Consider the following 19318-nt stretch of genomic DNA (forward strand, 5'->3'; position numbering starts at 1 on the left):
GTTGGAGCGGCGAAATGATTTCGGTGCTTTATTTCTTCACCACCACTGAGGAGTGGGGAGAAAGGACACCTACACGCCCTGAGAGAGGGGAGCATATATACATCGATAAAAATGAATAACACAGAGACGTACCCAAGGTTGCGCGATGGACAGTTGTGTGTGTGTATATATACACACACACACACGTTTTCGTAGATTTTCACGAGTGTAGGTATGCTGGTCTTGTTGTATTCTGGTCTTTTCCCGTGTAAGATTGAGATTGTGTTATATATATATATATATATATTGTGTTATATACACACACACATATATAACACAAGGTTGCGAGATGGACAGTTGTGTACGTGTGTGTGTATATATATACATACATACACACACACGTATATATACACATCTACACACACACACACACACACACACACACACACACAAACATATATATAGGCAGTTGTGTGTGCCCAAATAAAGCTTTTTGAACCTACTGCATGTGTGCTTGGTGTTACTTGAACCTAACCTGAATGCTTTTTCACCTGAACATCTGATCTAGTTCACAAAGCCTTTCAATTCCACTCCACAGATACATCCACACACACACTTTATTTTAGAAGTTTCACTTGAGGTTTAATACTGTCCCCTGCATGCTTTCTCATTTTTAGATAGTCATCCAGCAGCGACAATGTTTTGGTGAAAGCCCTTGAAGCCAAAGTCTAAAGATTGGAAATAGCTGAGCACTCTGAGAAACAGCGGCTTCATTTAAAGAGAAAATAAGGCAGAAGAGATAAAAAGCAGCTTTCCCACTGCAAAGATTTTATTAATAGAAAGCAAGCAGAGACCACTTTTTTTTCTATTTCCTTATGGTACAGAAGTAAAGCTATAGAATTTTAAGCTGCCCAGAGTCATTCAGTCAAGTTGGGCAGCTGTGAAACTGAATGGATGAATGTGTGCATATATACATGTACAATGGGTAACACTAACTTTACTGCAGGTTGTTGGAAGATTAGAATTGGGGGTGCAGCAAACCAGAGGAATATTTTTTTAATTTTATTTTTTTTGCAAGCATGTATAATAGATTTAAGTATAAACATGATTATGAATACAGGAAATGGATAAGAATAAGTGGGGAAAGTAGGACAGGGACGCTGGTGCGCTTATGCACGCTTCTTACAGACCTCTTAGGAATGGGGTGAGGTCAACAGTAGACAGTCTAAAGTTAAAGTTATGGGAGTTGGGATGAAACCAGACAGGTAGTGCATTCCAGCCATTGACCACTCTGTTGCTGAAGTGGTATTTTCTGCAGTAGAGTTTGAAGCGGTTTACCTTAAGTTTGTATCCATTGTGTGCTTGTGTATTGTTGCAGTTGAAGCTGAAGTAGTCATTGACAGATAAGACATTGTAGCGGATAATTTTGTATACTACGCTCAGGTCAGACCGAAAGTGGCATAATTCTAAATTGTCTAAGCCTAACATTTCAAGCCTGGTGCTATAAGGTATTCCGTTGTGAGCAGAGGAGTGGAGGACTCTTCTTGTGAACTATATCTGGATTCGCTTGATTGTATTAATGTCTGATATGCAGTGCGGGTTCCAGACAGATGAGCTGTATTCAAGAATAGGTCTAGCAAAGGTTTTATATACCCTAGTTTGCAATGCAATATTACCAGAGAAGAATCTTCACAAGATTAGGTTAACAACTCTTAATGCCTTTTTGACAATGCTGTTATAGTGAGCTCTGGCACTTAGATCATTAGAAATGAATACTCCCAGGTCCTTGTCAGAGTGATCCACGCGGTCATATCTGCCCAGCTTGTTTTTGGTGTTCTGATTTTTTTTTAACCAATGTGTAAGATAGAGCATTTGTTGGTTGAGATTTGGAGTTGCCAATTGTTTGATTATTGTATTGGTGCTGTCATCTACTAGTTGTCTATGTTTTCATTCAGATCTGATAGCCCTAAGAAAAGACTTCTGCCATTTTGTACTGAAAGTCAAAAGGTGGTCCCAGTCAAACTTAATGAGCATACACATGTTCATAACAAGGTGGTAGATGGCTATTCCAATTGCTCCCTTCACAACTTAAAAGCATAGGGGAAAAAGCAAAACAAGTATATATTCTTATTGGTGAAATGAATATTGTAAAATGCATTTTTCATGGCTGCATTATTGTACGTTTTTCATGGCCCTCAATAGTGCTTTTTGCATTTTCATTTGAAAGTAATCTTAATCTTCCAAAAATGTAGCCAGTAGCTCTAACACAAATTTATTATATTTACTTTGGCTCCTGGTAGTGAACTTGACTTTTTCAGTGGAGCTGGGCATCTGTGACAATTATATCCCCTGGGCAGTTCTGATTTCAACTTGGACTCAAAATAAATGGCAGCAGTCATACTTGGTTACCAAATTTGGAAAACACTGAATCCAAGCATGCAGAAGTAGAAATCAATGCAGCTATGAAATCCTTATTCCTCATCTTTTCCAATCATTAACTCCATTAATCAGTTCACTTTATTGTTCTTTTAGCAAAATGTCTGCAGAAGGTTTCCAGTCTTTTTTAAGTACGTTTTGTTTTTTTCCTTGATCAAACAGGTCAGTTTTGTCATTTCCAAATGTTAGTCTTCATCATTTGATAACTGAAATAACTCATATAACTAAGTACAGTAATACTTTTTATTGTTCATTTTTATTAAAAGTTTTTACATAGCTAAAAGACATATAGCAGTAGATAAAGAAAAGAAATAAAGGAGAAAAAGAAAAAGTGCAGAACAGAATACAGTTAAAGGGAAAAAAGCCCCATAGTTACAGAAGCTACTTCTACCCTTCTTATTATTACTTATTATCCCTCTGCCATTTTTAGCATTACAATCTCTTCAGCCCTTTATTCAATTTTTAAGGTTTTAGTAAAATGTTTTTTTTTAAGTTAAAAAGAAATTACTTTACAGAAACAGAAAGAAATTTATTTGTATTTAAAATTAATATTTTTTCTAGATAATGAAAAAGGTGCCTTTTTATTTGGAAATATTTAACAGTTTTCAGAAAATTAAATCTTTGATAATTCTTTGACACATCTTCCAGAAAACATTTTAAATCAGTGATGCTATTAAAAGAAATATATATTTTACAGCATATATACAATGAAAAGATTTTATCTTTATTATAAAATGACTGATGTAATCTAAACTCTAGTAAAGTTATTTATGACTGAGGACAATCCATTCAAAATATCTTTTTTAAATTATCTTTTTTTCTGTTCCTCCTGATTTTGGAAAATTACTGATAAAGCAGATTACAGAAGAAATCTCAGTTTTCTAAAAACATGATATGGGAAATTAAGTCGATATCATGCTAAAACACTTACAAAGCAATACAATGTACGACAAAATGTAGCCACGCATTTTTACTACTAAAATATACATGGTTGTATAAATAATAGTTACATCTAAGCCTTTTTACTAGACTGTAACTTTTAAATGTTAATTCGGCATTCAGTTTTTAATGTGACTAAAAATTCGATTGAGCAGCAATTTACATTATGATCAACAATTACGCTGGCACCACAGATTCAAACAGTATTTACGTACCAATTTCTTTTGTACCTAATTGCAGAAAATATAGCAACAAAAATGACATTTTGAATTTTTCTTTCAGAAAATAATCTATAGTTGAATCCATTGTATATAAATACTTTATAATAAGTAGGTGGCATCTAAATTGGAAGTAGGGGAAGCTAAAGTAGCAATTTTGCTCCTTTGTGTTACAAGTGCAAGATTCACAGTGGCTCCCACAGATAAACAGTCGGACACTAACCCTGATAAGGATTTCAGTTGTGCCCCAATGCTGCCAGGGAATTCTGTCAATTTAAAGACTACTCCCATATTCATAAAAACATCTGGAAACTGATTCTCTTTTAGGCTTCATATCACATTCTTCCTTCTCTTATAGAGTAATCTACAGATAAGGAACTTGAAATTAGTAACATAAACCATCCTATCGATCTAACTGGCTGCAGTAAAGAATATCATGGCATACTTGTGATAACGATTTCAATGTTTACTAGTCCACATCCCGCTCTTTGTAATTAGTGGGATGCAGAATTACCACTCAAATTTGTATATTTTCTTATTCAGAGAGCAAAATAAACTAATTAAAGAAGTAATCAAATGGTTAATAGTTCATTAAGAGCCTTGCGACAGAAGCTTAGAACACATCTAATAGAAACCTAACTTTTCAGTATTATATTTCATTGGCAATGGATGCTGCAATAAATGCAGCTATTTTTCAGTAACCCTTTTTATGAAAAGGATAAAGCATTCAGAAGATCACTTGTGAGTCACAAACATTTGAAATCTGGCAATGCAATGCTTCCTGCCTCACAAACATATTTTCCCTTTCTAAATTCAGTAGCATGGATCACACATAGAAATACAACAATAAGGGAATGGGGCCACTTCTCCAGAAATAACTGAAGACTTTACATGCTTATCACATGTTGAGGTAGTCTGATTTATAAATAAGCATTCTTTTACACTTTCATTCGTTCGTAACAAACTTCTTTCTGAATTCTCCTCCTTGGAAAAATTTTTCGTTTGAGAGCTATTAGCTGAAAAACAAAAGAGCAAGTTTTTTTTTTTAACATTGATGCACATGATCATGTCACTATATTTTATATGCTGGAAACATTTACCCAACCCCTGTGTTTCAAACATCTGCATTTCAGAGGTAAGACTATTTTCCTCTAGAAAGTATGGCAGACTTATACCCTTTGAGGAAAACCATGAAACCCTGTATAAAATGCCTTTGAAAATGTTATATACATGGTTTCACATTAATCTAGAAAGTGACATATTTCATCAAATCAGTATAACAATTCTAACCATGATTTTTTTCTGGGGAAAAATAATCTACCCAGTCTTTCTTCCTGAACAGGCTATTGGTATTATTGAGGATATATATTATGCATCTCAATTTTGGGCCCCAGCCTTTTAGCCAGATATCTACGTATAAACATGTTCATAAAACATACTTTATTTGTCTCTTTAAGCAACACACTATCAATTCAAATGTGTAGTTGTAAAGAATACCCATCCTAAAAACTTGAATCTAAGAACATTTGTTCCCATGACGGTAACAGCAATTCTTTTCATAGAAGGAAAAAAGGAAGAGGTCATTTTAGGGCAATTCTTTCTCGCCTCCACACCCATTATATCCCATTACATCTTCTATTACTTTTGATGAATTCATTTCCGTAACTGTTTGATACCGTAGAAACCACACAACTGGTGGCTGGTACACCAAGGTAAAGATTTTGACCTTAGCATATTAGTGTATTTTCCCATATTTGAACTTTTACAATACAGTGATTGATCTCCCAGGAAGAATTCAACATGTGTAGCTTTACCTGCTCAGCAAAAAATGAGGTGACTGTGAACACAATCAATGTGACTAGTACACAATGTGTCCAGAATTTCAGCTTATCTCTGTAGGCTCTCCTAAGTAAATATAATAAAAACAAGGTTTTTTTTTTAAAAAAAAGATTAAGTCCAACATATTAGAGAAAATTTATGTAACAAAAAGATTAAAGGTAAAGGTTCTCCTCGCACATATGTGCTATTTGTTCCCAACTCTAGGGGGTGGCGCTCATCTCCATTTCAAAGCTGAAGAGCCAGTGCTGTCTGAAGACATCTCCATGTCATGTGGCTGGCATGACTAAATGCCGAAGGTGCACAGAATGCTATTACCTTCCCACAAAAGGTAGTTCCTATTTTTTCTACTTGCATTTTTACATGCTTTCGAACTGCTAGGCTTGGCAGAAGCTGGGACAAGTTACAGGAGCTCACTCTGTTATGTGGCACTAGGGATTCAAATTGCCAAAATTTCTGATCGACAAGCTCAGCATCTTAGCCACTGAGCCAACACATCCCTAACCAAAAGATTACTCTCTATACAAAAGGATGTTTTCAACAAGCTTTGGGGAAGCTATTTTTAGAAGTAAAAATAAGAGGCCAATACTCTGGGAAGTGGAATCCTTAATTTTAGATTTGTGCATTACAGATAGACCTTGTTTTATGACCAATTGTTTAATTGATTTGAAGTTGTGTTGGACTTTAAAAAAAGTTACATTCTCCCCATACCCACAGTTACATGATTACATTTTGGGTTCTTTGCAACCAGCTTACATTTCTGACTGGTTGCATGCAACATGCCACAATCACATGACACAATTTGCAACTTTTTTGCTATTTTACAGCAGAAAATGTCATTGAATATGCTAAATTAATGATCTGTTTATTTAACAATCATGTGATTCACTTAATGACTGCAGCGACTCGCTTAAGGAATGTTGTAACAATGGTCTTTAAATCATTTCAGGTCACATGGTGATCCATTTAACGACTAAAACAACTGACCACTTCTGCACTCAGTTTGTCAAGCACTACCTATAATCTTTGACCAAGGGAGATACCAACATTTGAAAGAATGAACAAAATAAAACTTCAACAGAAATGTTGTGTTTAATTTGCACTAATTAAAACATTTAACCAGTTGGCTAAAAGCAAAGATTAAAGTATTAAAATGAGAACCTATGACAGAGCATGTTTAAATTGCACAGAATCTGAAATAGCAATGGAATGTTTGAATTATTGCTCTTCCGTTATCTTTCTTTAAAAAAATAGTAATAATAGCAATTTTAATTTTAAGTAAATTCAACCCACCATAGAAGAAAGGAGAATGTCCTTTGGTCAACACGGAAAGTTTTACTTCAAGTGATAACACAATACCTGCATATTCATTTCAAGGGTGCTGAAGGACTCACCATTCCTGAAGCTCCTGTGTATGAAGAAAGCGGTTTCGATATTCTCTTGGCAGTTCAAATTGTGATGGGATGGGAAACATGGATTCATAAAAATCCCTAAGAACAGCCTTTACAGTCTGGGCATCCTTATGATTGTGATCAATGTTGTCATTAAGACAAACAAATTTTCTGGGGGGAAAAACACATTATAAAAAAAATCTTACTGGAGCAAATTCAACTTTACTTTTTAATTAACTATTAATCTCAATTGATACATTCTCCTATTTCAGTTAAAAGCAATGTGATGATCTTACATTTTAAGGTAATATAGAATAAAAAGTTTGAGACTGTCTATTATATAGAACACTTACATGTGTACTTACACAGATATGTAAGACTCTTTGTACTATCTCCCTTTACATTTCCAAAAGATTTATCTTCTTTTTGTACACAGTATGTATTTTATAGACAACAGTGTTTGTGTTCCTACCGTGTTTCCCTGAAAATAAGTCAGGGTCTTATTTTCTTTTGACCAGCAAAATAAGCACTTGGCCTTATTTTTGGGGAAATCTTATTATTTTTGAGGTGCAGAAGGAGGTGAGCATGGTCACCTCATGGCTGCTGCTGTGTTGCATATTTTTGGGGGAGGGCTTATTTTAGTGCATGCACTCAAAAGCCTGAATGGGCTTATTATCCGGGGAGGTCTTATTTTCGGGGAAACAGGATAATATAAGAAAATCATTTCATTGCAATCAGTTTTTGTCATTATTAGTAATGTGTCAGAAATTATGCATAATAATTCACAGAGAAAATTAAAGTTAAACCATATTAAAAGATTAAAACTATAAATTCATTAGCAATTTTAAAAGGTTCAAAATTAACTAAGGGAGTGAGGGTTCCACTTAGTTCCAAAATGACGCTATTCCTAATGTGGCAGTGATTTTGGACAGCTTGGATTGAGTATCACTCAAAATTGCCTGTTTTGCCGATCTTTACACCAAGAAGAGCCTGTAATGAGATACCCAAAGCCTTAGATAACCAAGTTCATTGCTGCTCAAAATTTTAAAGGTTACATCCACTATCTTCTGAAGCCAGAAAATAATTGGCAATTTATACTGACCTTTTATATAATCACAGTATGGGGCACTATTAACAATCTTAACAACCAGGTTTTGTATCAACCGAAATCTTTAGACTCTCTTCAAGGACAATGCAATAGACTAGACATGATGCAACAAAGGCATGGATAATTCTTGAAGATCAGAGGCATTCAAGAATGGCCACAGCTGACATACTTAACACAACTGCACATTCTTTGCTACTTAGTATTATATGAATATAGTGCTATATGTGAAAATCTCTGTAAATGCCTTCCTGCTCTCCCACAGACCTTATTGTAACCTTAAAAAGTGACAGAAAATGAAATGATTCCCATGTAAGCTCTGGGAAAAACTCAGTTTAGAAATTAAAAAAAACAAAGGCAACCGGGGTATTAATAGTTTAGATCATTAAAATTGTGTCCATTAGAAGATGCTTAAGTGGGTATTTAATGAGAACAATTGAAAACTAGTGAAATTCCAGTGTAATCTAAACTAAGCATGAAATTATAATTTAAACCATCAACAATTAAAAGCCTAGTCAAAATTCCTTCTACGGGATAAAAAAAATAAGAGATTTTTTTAAAAAATGATTAGAAATACACACCTGGGATTTTTCCGTATGTCATCAAGCTGTCCAACTACGTGAGAAACATTAGTACGGATCATTTTGAATGCTACTTCTTCTTCTCCCATAATTTCAAACCTTGATGATATATGTATATATAAAGTATGTAAGCATCAACAAAACAATATGAACTAGGAAATTAAAGGAATAGTATTATCCTTTTCTTCATAGTTGAAGTCAAGAACCACCAAGTTGGATTTGACTCATGGAAGTTCTATGGAGAAATGCTTGCCATCTTATCCCTTCTCCAGAAAACTGATAGCTCTTTCATACTTCTTTCATCTGCTCTAACCCACCTTTATTTTCTGTTTTTGCCCTTCCGCCTCCCTCAATCTTGTCAAAATTTCATCCACTTGCATCCCCCATTCAATTTGCTGATCATTTCAAGGAAGTAGCAAGCTTTTATTTGATCCAGGACTGTCTGAGTCCTTAGTTCCTGAAATTGTAGTAACTACCTCCTAATGTGAAGATTTTCTTCTATTCTTTCCCATGTATCTGTTAGGAATTACTTAAACTCTAAAGGTTGATTAATTCATATAGTGCAGAGATACAGGCATGGAGTTCAGCTTTCTTCATAGTGACCTGGTGTGCTGCTTGAGATGAGAAAAGGCATCTGTATTTTCTTATGTGGAAGGAACATATTGTGCTTGCATCTGCATTTCTGAACTCTCATGTTGTATTTGTGTGAATGTGTGTATTTGAAAAATGGGAAGGACAGGCAGGATGAGCTACATATGCTTCTCTCTGGATCACATGTTCAAGAGACTTAAAATGGAGGAATTGCGAGCATCTGAGCCACTGCCCAACCACCTCTCCCATCAGGATGAGTTACGAGAATTTGGGGGGAATTTGATTGTCTTAACTCTTCAGCCTGATCCGATCCAGCCCATTTTTGAATTTGGATCTTTATTTTGCTAGCTTCTCCTCACCCTGTCCAGGATAATTATTACACAGAGATGCTTTAGAATCAGACTTCTGATTCTTTTACATAATTTCCTTCCGCTGGTTTGCAAATAATAAAACCAGAATGTGTCATCTCCATGGGAGAAGTGATTAAAAAAAAGTCAAGTTGGCTTCTGTGACCACACAATCAAAGTCTTGCCCCTTTTTATATGGGACGCACATTAAAAAAAATGCAGGGCTTCAACCCTTGATTGCACCATTGCTAACACTCCTGCTAGTTAAATGTTGTATCTATCTTACTGTTGAATAACTTATAGTGGTGAAGAGCATCCAACCTACAATAGACAATTATTGATTAAAGCTTAATTAGATCTTTATGCATTATATTCATGAATAACTTTTATGTCCATATGACATAATTAAGGCCAACCTTAAGATATCACCACACTAAGGGTCATCAAGGATGCACAGTCCTCTTGGGAAAATACAATGCTCCAGATTAAAGATTTTTTTTAAAAAAAAAATATTTTCACTTCTATTATGTCATGCTTTGTTACCAGGTGGCTTTAAATCTGAGTTTTTCAAAAGACACATAGTTCATAGATGATTCTTTAGTTATTTATTATTATTGTTGCAATTTAAGTAAAATAACATATCAATACCTATATTTGTTTTTGTCCTTATATGTTTTGCGAATTCTATCAGTCACAAGTTTACAGTTCATTAGCAGACCTTTAGTCACTGGAGGCTGAAAAACAAGCAATTATGGAAAAATATGGATCATTACCTCTATATTTTTATTTTCCATTAAAAATGGTTGCTGATATTCTTTTATTTCCACAAAGAACCATAATTTACAGCAATTATTCAGCAAATGTCAGAGACATAATTTTAATATTATACAAAATAGGGTAACTTTAAAAATAATTGCCTTCATTTCCATGTTTCATATATATGTTACCGTATGCAATGTATTCTCCAGCAGGGAAGAAAGTGCTTGTCAATCTTTGACAATCAGAAAAAACACACCAACTGAGCAGGGATTCCTAATTCCAGTTAAGTAACATTTGCTAGCAAAACCATAAATAATTCTAAAAACACAACTTCAATTCTAAAGGGATTTTTAAAAAATAGTCTTACATCTTGTACTTGGAAACCCAACTGAAACAATTCAAATATGAATATGAAGATTCTACAGCATCAAATAGTACATAGTATTGTAGGAGAGAGCCTGTCAGATCCGGGGGGGAGGAGTCAAGTGAGGCAACAGTTTAGAATCTCTATGTGGTCACAAGAGCATTAAGTCCAATCTCTCCCTTACTGTTGACCCTTATCAAATTTTACCCAACGTGTTAATCTAAGAAGATTCTTGTGCAAGGGCTTGAACAATAAATCAGTAATTTTGAATCTTCACATATGGACCTGGTTGTTTGTATCTGACAAGTAGTGGTATATAAAAGTATACTATAATAAATTTTGAGCACATTTTTCTTTAAAGATGAAAATTACAGCTTAATAGACGACATGAAGGCTCTCAAGTATCAAAAGGAGATCCTGAAAATATTATAAAACTGAGCTTTTTATACAAAATTGCCTTACAACTCATTCTGCCAAAGACTTTGTACGCAATTTCATGTTTAATATTTTCCTATTTGCTTTTTTTATTTTATTGTCAAATTTTGGACCATTAGCCCTTGGAGTAAGAATTTGTTCTCTTATTATTTACTATGTATTTGAACAAAATCATGGCATTTAGGGTCAGAGAAAAAAATGAAAACAAAGCGGTTCCAATCAAATATATGCAACTCAGAGTTGAACTGTGGAATTCTTGGTATTCTCCAAGCTTGGTTGCTTGCTTGCAGACATTTCATTACCTAACTAGGTAACATCATCAGTGCATAATTACTGATCAACACCACTAGGGACAGTTCAATTCCAGGCAATTCCAGAAAAAATGATTTTTGTGATGAATTTAAAAAACTATTGTTAATTTCCAAAATCTAATTTCATATAGTTCTGAAAAAACTGGATTTCATAAATTATAGTTATTTCATACTATCTTGCTATTTAACAAGATTTTCAGAACTAATTCTGGCATAACTTTGGGAGGGGAAGCAATTTATTTATCAGTGAATGAATAAACAAAAACCCTGGATATGTTCATTGTATTGGCACATATAAAATGGAGATTGTTTTTCGTCAATGAATTGAACCCTAAATTTTCTTTACACATGCATTTTTGACGACAACTAACCGTTTATTGAACAGAAGATATTTAAATATAATTTAACAATCTGATCTACTACAAATTATATATCCATTGCAAATTAATTTTGTCTGAAATGACTGCCTGTACAAATTAATGACAGAATGAACTCATATTATAGTAGTTGCTTACCAGATTGGGATCATAGTATGCTTCTTGAGTTGGTGGTATGATGTTAATTTGAGTTATATTTAATGGAAGGGATTTAGAACAATTTATTAACATTTGCTCCAATCCTGTCAAATCCTAATAAGATGGAGGTAAAAAGGAAAAAGGTTTATGCATTTTTCCTACTGCAATCTTCACAATCTTAAAAATATAATAAATATAAATGTGATTATCTCAGAAGATTAATCTGTTTTAGCATCTTGGTGCTAAATGCCCAACCTGTACTTAGTTTCTGCTTTAGATGCAAATAAGTCACTTCCCCAAAATTTATTTTTTTAAAATGGGATAATCAAGGAAGTTTTGGTGATAATCTTTCTTCCCATTTCTATAAGAAGGAATTTTGGTATATGGAACAGCATTCAGTAATCTGAAATGGTATATTCCGAACATATTCTAAACTCTGAGAATTAAGATTCAAAATAGAATACTTCATTTTAAATAGCTACCCAAAAACATTTTAGAAATGTTATATGAACCTATGTTATCAGTTGGCAATCATCTCCTCAGTTCACGTCACAGAATTTTATTTTATTTATGAAAACTCCATCTGACTCAAATTAGCATGATTTATATTTTAACTGACATAAATTGTTTCAACTTCTACCCTCAAAACGACGCTATAGGGCACTGCACACCAGAACAACTAGACACAAGGACAGCTTTTTCCCAAATGCCATCACTCTACTAAACAACTAATTCCCATAACATTGTCAAATTATTTACTAAGACTGTATTACTATTATTCTTCTCATCCTTCCTAGTACCTATGCCTTCCCACTCATGACTATAACAATGTTGCTTGTATCTTTACAACTTATATTGTTTTGTTTCCTAATACAATTTGATTGCTTATTAGTAATCTATGACTACCACTAAGTGTTATATCTTATGATTCTTGATCAATGTATTTTATTTTTCTTTATGTACACTGACTATGTCATCAAAGACATGCTCCCCCATACCTTCTCTCAATAACCCTGTGAAATAGTTTACAATAAGATTCTCCCAAAGTTCATAAAATAAGTTCCACGATTGAATGAGATTCTAAATCTAGGATTTCTAAGTCCTAGGTCAACATTAATTATTATGACTTTCACATCCCAGCTGCACAGTAGAATTGGAAAGCAATTCCTTTGATTAAGCATAGCTTACCCTGCTGAAGCCTGCACAGTACTTCTGGGGACTGGGAAAAGGCAAAAACACCTCCGTTTTTGTGAAAAATGGCCTGTTTTTTTTGCAAAAATGGGATGCGGGGGCAGGGCTTCGGTAGGCAAAAATGGCTGTATTCAGCGTATAAGATGCACCAACATTTCCATGCTCTTTTAGGGGAGGGGGGGAAAGGTGTATCTTATACTCCGAAAAATATGGTACTTTGGCCAACTCTATTGCATGTTCCTAAAGATGGCTCTAAATCATACTTTCTGCAATTATATGGAAGAAGCTACAAAGTTGGGTTTTTTTTAATTACCTGCAAACTTAAAGGGAGTTCATGAATTCTTGTCGCCAATGTACGAATTTCCCGGTCAGATAATATTCCAGAGTGATCTGTATCAATTTCATCAAAAACCTGGGAAATATTGAGTTGCTGAACTGCACTCATGAGATAATAGAAATATGAAAAGGCAAACTGCATATCTTCAGAATGTCGTACTTTATGAAAGGAGGTCTTGTCAAATTCCTCAGGAAAGCTGCCCAGAAAAAAAAGGGATGAATTACTTGCATTTACAAAGTTTCAAGAACTGTTTCTAGTAGCAAAAGCACTTAGACTTATATACTACTTCATAGTGTTTTACAGTCCTCTCTTAAGCAATTTATAGAGTCAGCATATTGACCTGCAAACAATCTGAGTCCTCATTTTATAAACCTAGGAAGGATGGAACGCTGAGTCAACCTTGAGCTGGTCAGGACTGAACTCAATACAATACAATACAATGCCAGAGTTGGAAGGGACCTTGGAGGTCTTCTAGTCCAACCCGCTGCCTAGGCAGGAAACCCTATACCATTTCAGACAAACCCTATACCATTTCAGACATCTTCTTAAAGACTTCCAGTGTTGGGGCATTCACAACTTCTGGAGGCAAGCTGTTCCACTGATTAATTGTTCCTCAGTTCTAAGTTGCTTCTCTCCTTGATTAGTTTCCATCCATTGCTTCTTGTTCTACCCTCAGGTGCCTTGGAGAATAGCTTGACTCCCTCTTCTTTGTAGCAACCCCTGAGATATTGGAACACTGCTATCATGTCTCCCCTAGTCCTTCTTTTCATTAAACTAGACATACCAAATTCCTGCAACCGTTCTTCATATGCTTTAGCCTTCAGTCCCCTAATCATCTTTATTGTTCTTCTCTGCACTCTTTCTAGAGTCTCCACATCTTTTTTACATCATGGCGACCAAAACTAAATGCAGTATTCCAAGTGTGGTCTTACCAAGGCATTATAAAGTGGCATTAACACTTCACGTGATCTTGATAACTCCTGGCAGTGGGCAGGGTTAGCCTGCAATATTGCATTCTAACCATTGCGCCACCATGGTTTCTAAATAATTTTTCCTTTGGAAGGTAGTATACAACTGTCATTTTCAGTAGTATCATTTTATTGTAAATAGTTCTTATACAATTTTGGCCCAAAAATTAAATGCAAAAATTAAGTATATTGACAGCAATCATAGTCTCCAACCACTGAACAGCCAACGATGTTTGCCTGAACAGCTTAGAAAAACAACTTTGACAGTACTACATCATTCTAAGATTCTGAAGATAACTGAGCACAAACCATGCTAAGCGTGTATATTCCAATGAGCTTTTATAGTATTTCAAGCAACCAAGAACTATGAGTATTTAGTCACAGTGGTTTTCAAGTAGAAATGTGGGAGAAAAATATTTAAATTAATAAACAGACTAATTAGCCTTCCCCATTGGACTTACAGATCCTGTAATTCCTGCATGACTTTTCGATCAATCATATGGGGCATATGAGCAGGGACTTTCCGAGAGGTGAATCCAAATTTTCCATTTAGAAGCTTATTTACATATCTGAGGGAATCAGCAAATGTATCTTTCAGCTGCCTTCCAACAACTTTACTTTCTATAAAATAAGCCAGTTCCTTCTTTAATGATTCTTCTTCCTAAAAAAACAAGGACATACATCATGTTTACACAAACAGTCCAGTTGGGAATAATTTCTAATAAACTCAACTGAGGTTAATTCTGAGCATATACACACATGGTTATATTATTAAGCACTAGTTGAATATAATTGTTTACTAAATTTATGAGTTACTCTGTAATATGTTCCCTCAATAGATTTTTTTTTTTTTAAAAAAACATATATAGAATTCAGTAAGGTCTAAAAATAAGTAAAAAGCCATTGCTAAAACATTTCAGTCCTTTGTATACTCACATCAAGAAGATCTTGGAAATACTTATGTTTTTCCCAGGGCAAAAAGCCTTGATAATTTCCAGTGTAATACTGTAATTTTCTTCTTGGACCTTCTGCTATATCTGCCTCAGAAAATGGTGGATTTACATCTATTTCTTTCTTCTTTCGTTGTTCAATTTTCCTTTCCTGGATTTCTTTCTGCATAAGGATATTCAAGGCTTTATCCTGAGATCCATGCTTTTTATCCACATTTCTGACAACAGATGTGGGTTTTGGTTTTACTGTAGAGTGGTAGCTTAGAGAAAAATCGTTGGTTACCTTCATTTCCACCAAAATGCTACTTGTTGGTGCAAATCCTGGTAGAGATATATTGTGCATTTTGTCTGTAGCTACTATTTTGCCTTCATTGTCACTTTGGGATGGTCTTGGCCAAAGCATGGTCTTTCCAACGATTTTCAGCCCTTTGTCCCTTTTCCTCGATTCCTCAAGATCATTTAGCCCCATCTTTCTTTCTGTAGGCATCAACTGGAGTGATGGAAGGAGAGCAGCCTTGGATAGATTATAACCCTTCTGAGTGATATCGCCAACTATCAGCTGAAGTTCCAAATTCTGCAGAGCTATCTTTACATCTTCAGGAAGCGCAGACATATTAACTGCCTGAATTACCGTTTCTTCATCTAAATTATTGAATGTACCGTTGAGACGTTTTTTAACTCTTGGGAAACGTCTTTCTTCAGGAATATCCTCAAATATCATTTCCGCTTCTGGCACTGAAGTTGTAGCTTTCAAATCTCCTGCAGGCTGCTGAGTGGCAGTTGTATTCAATTTGGATTCCTCCCTGGTATCCACTTCTAAGGTTATTTGCATCTTGAATTCTTGTTCATCTTTACTTTGAAACGTAAGATTAAAATGAATCACAGTTGCATTCATTCCACTGTGCATTAGCAAGTGGATTGTCTTCCATTTGTTAGCAATAGAAGCATGGCGTATGATTGGGTTGTCACTGTAAGCGCCTTCTAGTCCTTTCTTGGCTATTTCAGCAAAGCTGAAATAAGGTAGAGATTCACCTTTCGGGATGATATAATGAGTCTGATTCTTTTGAAGAGTTACCCTGTATAGTTCACCAAAGTGATCTGGAAGAAGAGAGCATTGTTATTTACATAGTGCTGTTGTTTTCATCCTACCTTTGTTCCAGGTTATCTTTTTGAGCCTTGGTGGCACAGTGGTTAGAATGCAGTAATGCAAGCTACTTCTGCTGACTGTTGGCTGCCTGCAATTTGGCAGTTCAAATCCCACCAAGCTCAAGGTTGACTCAGCCTTCCATCATTCCGAGGTGGGTAAAATGAGGACCCCAATTGTTGGGGGCAATATGTTGACTGTAAACCACTTAGAGAGGGCTGTAAAAGCACTACAAAGTGGTATATAAATCTAAGTGTTATTGTTATTAACAAATCAATGGAATAGATTCGGCAAAGAAAATATGTGACTGGACACTGGGCACTTATTGAATTGGAAATGGGTATCCATAACTCCAAATCAATACTACACCATGCTAACTTGTTTTGATCTGCTAATTTCCCATTATCTTCTCTTTCTAAGACAAATAGCATTTTCCAGTTTTTGATGTTTAATCAAAGTGGACCATTATATTTCTACATGATATATACAGGAAATGAGCTGTGGATACCCTAGCCCAGTGGTTCTCAACCTGTGGCCCACAGACAGCTGGGGAGGGGGCTGTGATGTCATCACAGGGGGTCTGCAAAGGTTTGAAGAAATGTTATGATTTCAATCTTGAGTTAAGGCTTGAGGGTCCATGGCTACAAAAGATATTTTAAGGGGATCCGTGGTGAAGAAAAGGTTAGGAACCACTGCCCTAGCAGTCACATAGAGTGGTTGAGAACCACTGCCATACAGTCACATAGAGTGTGAATTTTCAAAAAAACAAAGAAATACAGGCATGTTCCCCGAAGAATTCACTTTAAACAAGGCCTTGTTACTAAATACGTATAGACATACCTGGTCCACAGTCACCAGCATCAAATCCGCAAGAGGGAACGTTGCATGCCTGATCACAGAATTTGTCAGCCAGCCATGAATTTGCACAGCCTTGGTTGCAATAAGAAACTCCACTTATTCCTGCACCAAATTGCCAGGCGGGGACATTTCCTATACCTCCAACAGCTCCAGCACCAGCACCGTAACGGCTACCCACACTGTTACCTAAAAAAAAAAGAAAAGAAAAATGGCAGTGCCACATATTGCCAAGGTGGAAAATCTTAAGTAAAAGAAAAAAAGGGATGATTAAAAAGTCTAATTGTGGCTTAACTCTTAAACTATGAACTGCTTTTATATATTTAAAAGTAAAATGTTTCACAGGTAACCCTTGACTCATTTGTTTATATTTATTTCTTTATTTGAAAATTTACATTGCCGCCTATTTGAACATGGCAGCTCAAAGCAGCTTACAGGGTGTGTGTGTGTGTGTGTGTGTGTGCGCACACACGCGCACACACACACACATGCACACACACACACATTCTAATAAAAGAAAATAATCAAATAATAAATTAATATAATAATATAATAGCCCCCTCAACAACACAACACACCAGCCATCCAATGGGCTCCATCCTACTCTGGGTTCCATAGGGCCGCTGGCAGAACCTTATGACCGCAATTGAGCCCAAAATAACTCATTTTGGTTGCAAGTGGAGTCATCATCTCATGACTGGATTCAACCATTGTTAAGCTAATGCCACCGTTTTTAAGGAGGCGCAGAGATCATTATGTGAATTATATTTCCCCAATAGTTTTTTTTTTGGTCAGATATCAGAAGTAAATGCTGGGAACCAGGAAAAAAAAGGCTCAAACATCTGATAACAGGATGCAGCAAACAGTCATGAAGATGAACTGGTTGCCAAATGCTCAAAATGCAGCCACTTGGTACTGTGGGAGGGGTGCGCGGCCTTGCAACTCAAAACCAGACTGGGAGTAGGGTTTCTAGGGAACTCGTCATAGGTTTGAAAAGTCATTGTGCAAGTGGTTGTTGGTGAAGGGTTAACTGTGTATAGAAAACAACATTTTCTTAAAAGCTTTCAATATTCCAAGTATCAAATACACACACACACACACACACACACACACACACACACACATCTGCCTGGGTAATTCTTTTAGAAATAAAGGTCAGGAGTAATGCAAATAGGACTGTTCTACTTTTTAATCCATCTAGACAGGGGGAAAGGGGAAGAGGGAGATAATTGGAACTAAAGAGACCCTTCACTATTCTGCTAATTCATCGCAGCTACTTCAGATGTTCTGCCCTTTTCACTGAGGAAATGCTATCATTTCACCACCATGAAGGAACTGCCAACAAATCCTGGTAAACCACTAGTTTAGATATTAACACTGGGATATGAAAATACAGGTAGCCCTCGACTTACAACCACAACTGAAAATTTATATTGCTAAGTGAGACATTTGTTAAGCGAGTTTTGCCCCATTTTACAACTTTTCCTGCCATGGTTGTTAAGTGAATCATTGCAGGTGTTAAGTCAGTAACACAGTTGCTAAGTGAATCTGGCTTCCCCATTGACTTCTGCTTGTCAGAAGGTCATAGAAGGGGATCACATGACCCTGGACACTGCAACTGTCATAAATATGAGTTGTCAAGTGTCTTTGTCAAGTGAATTTTGATCACATGACTACAGGGAGGCGGCAACGGTCATGAATGCGAAAAACGGACATGTCACTTTTTTCAGTACCATTGTAACTTCAAATGGTCGCTAAATGAACTGTTGTAAGTCGAGGACTGCCTGTAATGAGAAATTTTAGGTTCATCTCTACAGCATATCAAACAACTGTTCCGGCCTAGGCTTCCTAAAAGTATGCAGCAAACTCCTTCTCCTGACAAAAACCACTTTTATTAATTCATTGTGAATTCTGCTCATTCACATCCAGCAGAGTCTTTCAAGGGAGGATTTGCAGTCACAGACTTTATCTGGGATATCTACAAAACTTGGCAAAACACCTCAGAGAGTCACAAACCAATTAAGCAAACTAATTGTCTCCTGCAAACTCCACTCCTCTTTTATTTC

The 19318-nt window shown here is 35.7% G+C and overlaps 1 protein-coding gene across 1 annotated transcript in view; it reads right to left on the bottom strand.

Moving 5' to 3' along the window:
• Nucleotides 1–2644: 2644 nt before the first annotated feature.
• GNPTAB (N-acetylglucosamine-1-phosphate transferase subunits alpha and beta) overlaps nt 2645–19318 on the bottom strand; it is a 45667-nt gene continuing 28993 nt past the window's right edge. The window contains exons 12-21 of the mRNA XM_032221328.1: nt 17238–17441; nt 15240–16351; nt 14765–14964; nt 13312–13531; nt 11808–11921; nt 10072–10157; nt 8486–8584; nt 6803–6970; nt 5387–5477; nt 2645–4588 (exon numbers count right to left, since the gene is read on the bottom strand). Coding sequence (XP_032077219.1) covers nt 4511–4588; nt 5387–5477; nt 6803–6970; nt 8486–8584; nt 10072–10157; nt 11808–11921; nt 13312–13531; nt 14765–14964; nt 15240–16351; nt 17238–17441 — 2372 coding nt within the window. The 3' untranslated portion in view covers nt 2645–4510. The remainder of the gene's footprint in view (nt 4589–5386; nt 5478–6802; nt 6971–8485; nt 8585–10071; nt 10158–11807; nt 11922–13311; nt 13532–14764; nt 14965–15239; nt 16352–17237; nt 17442–19318) is intronic.

Source organism: Thamnophis elegans, chromosome 7 (assembly GCF_009769535.1).
Source record: "Thamnophis elegans isolate rThaEle1 chromosome 7, rThaEle1.pri, whole genome shotgun sequence".
Classification (NCBI taxonomy): Eukaryota; Metazoa; Chordata; class Lepidosauria; order Squamata; family Colubridae; genus Thamnophis; species Thamnophis elegans.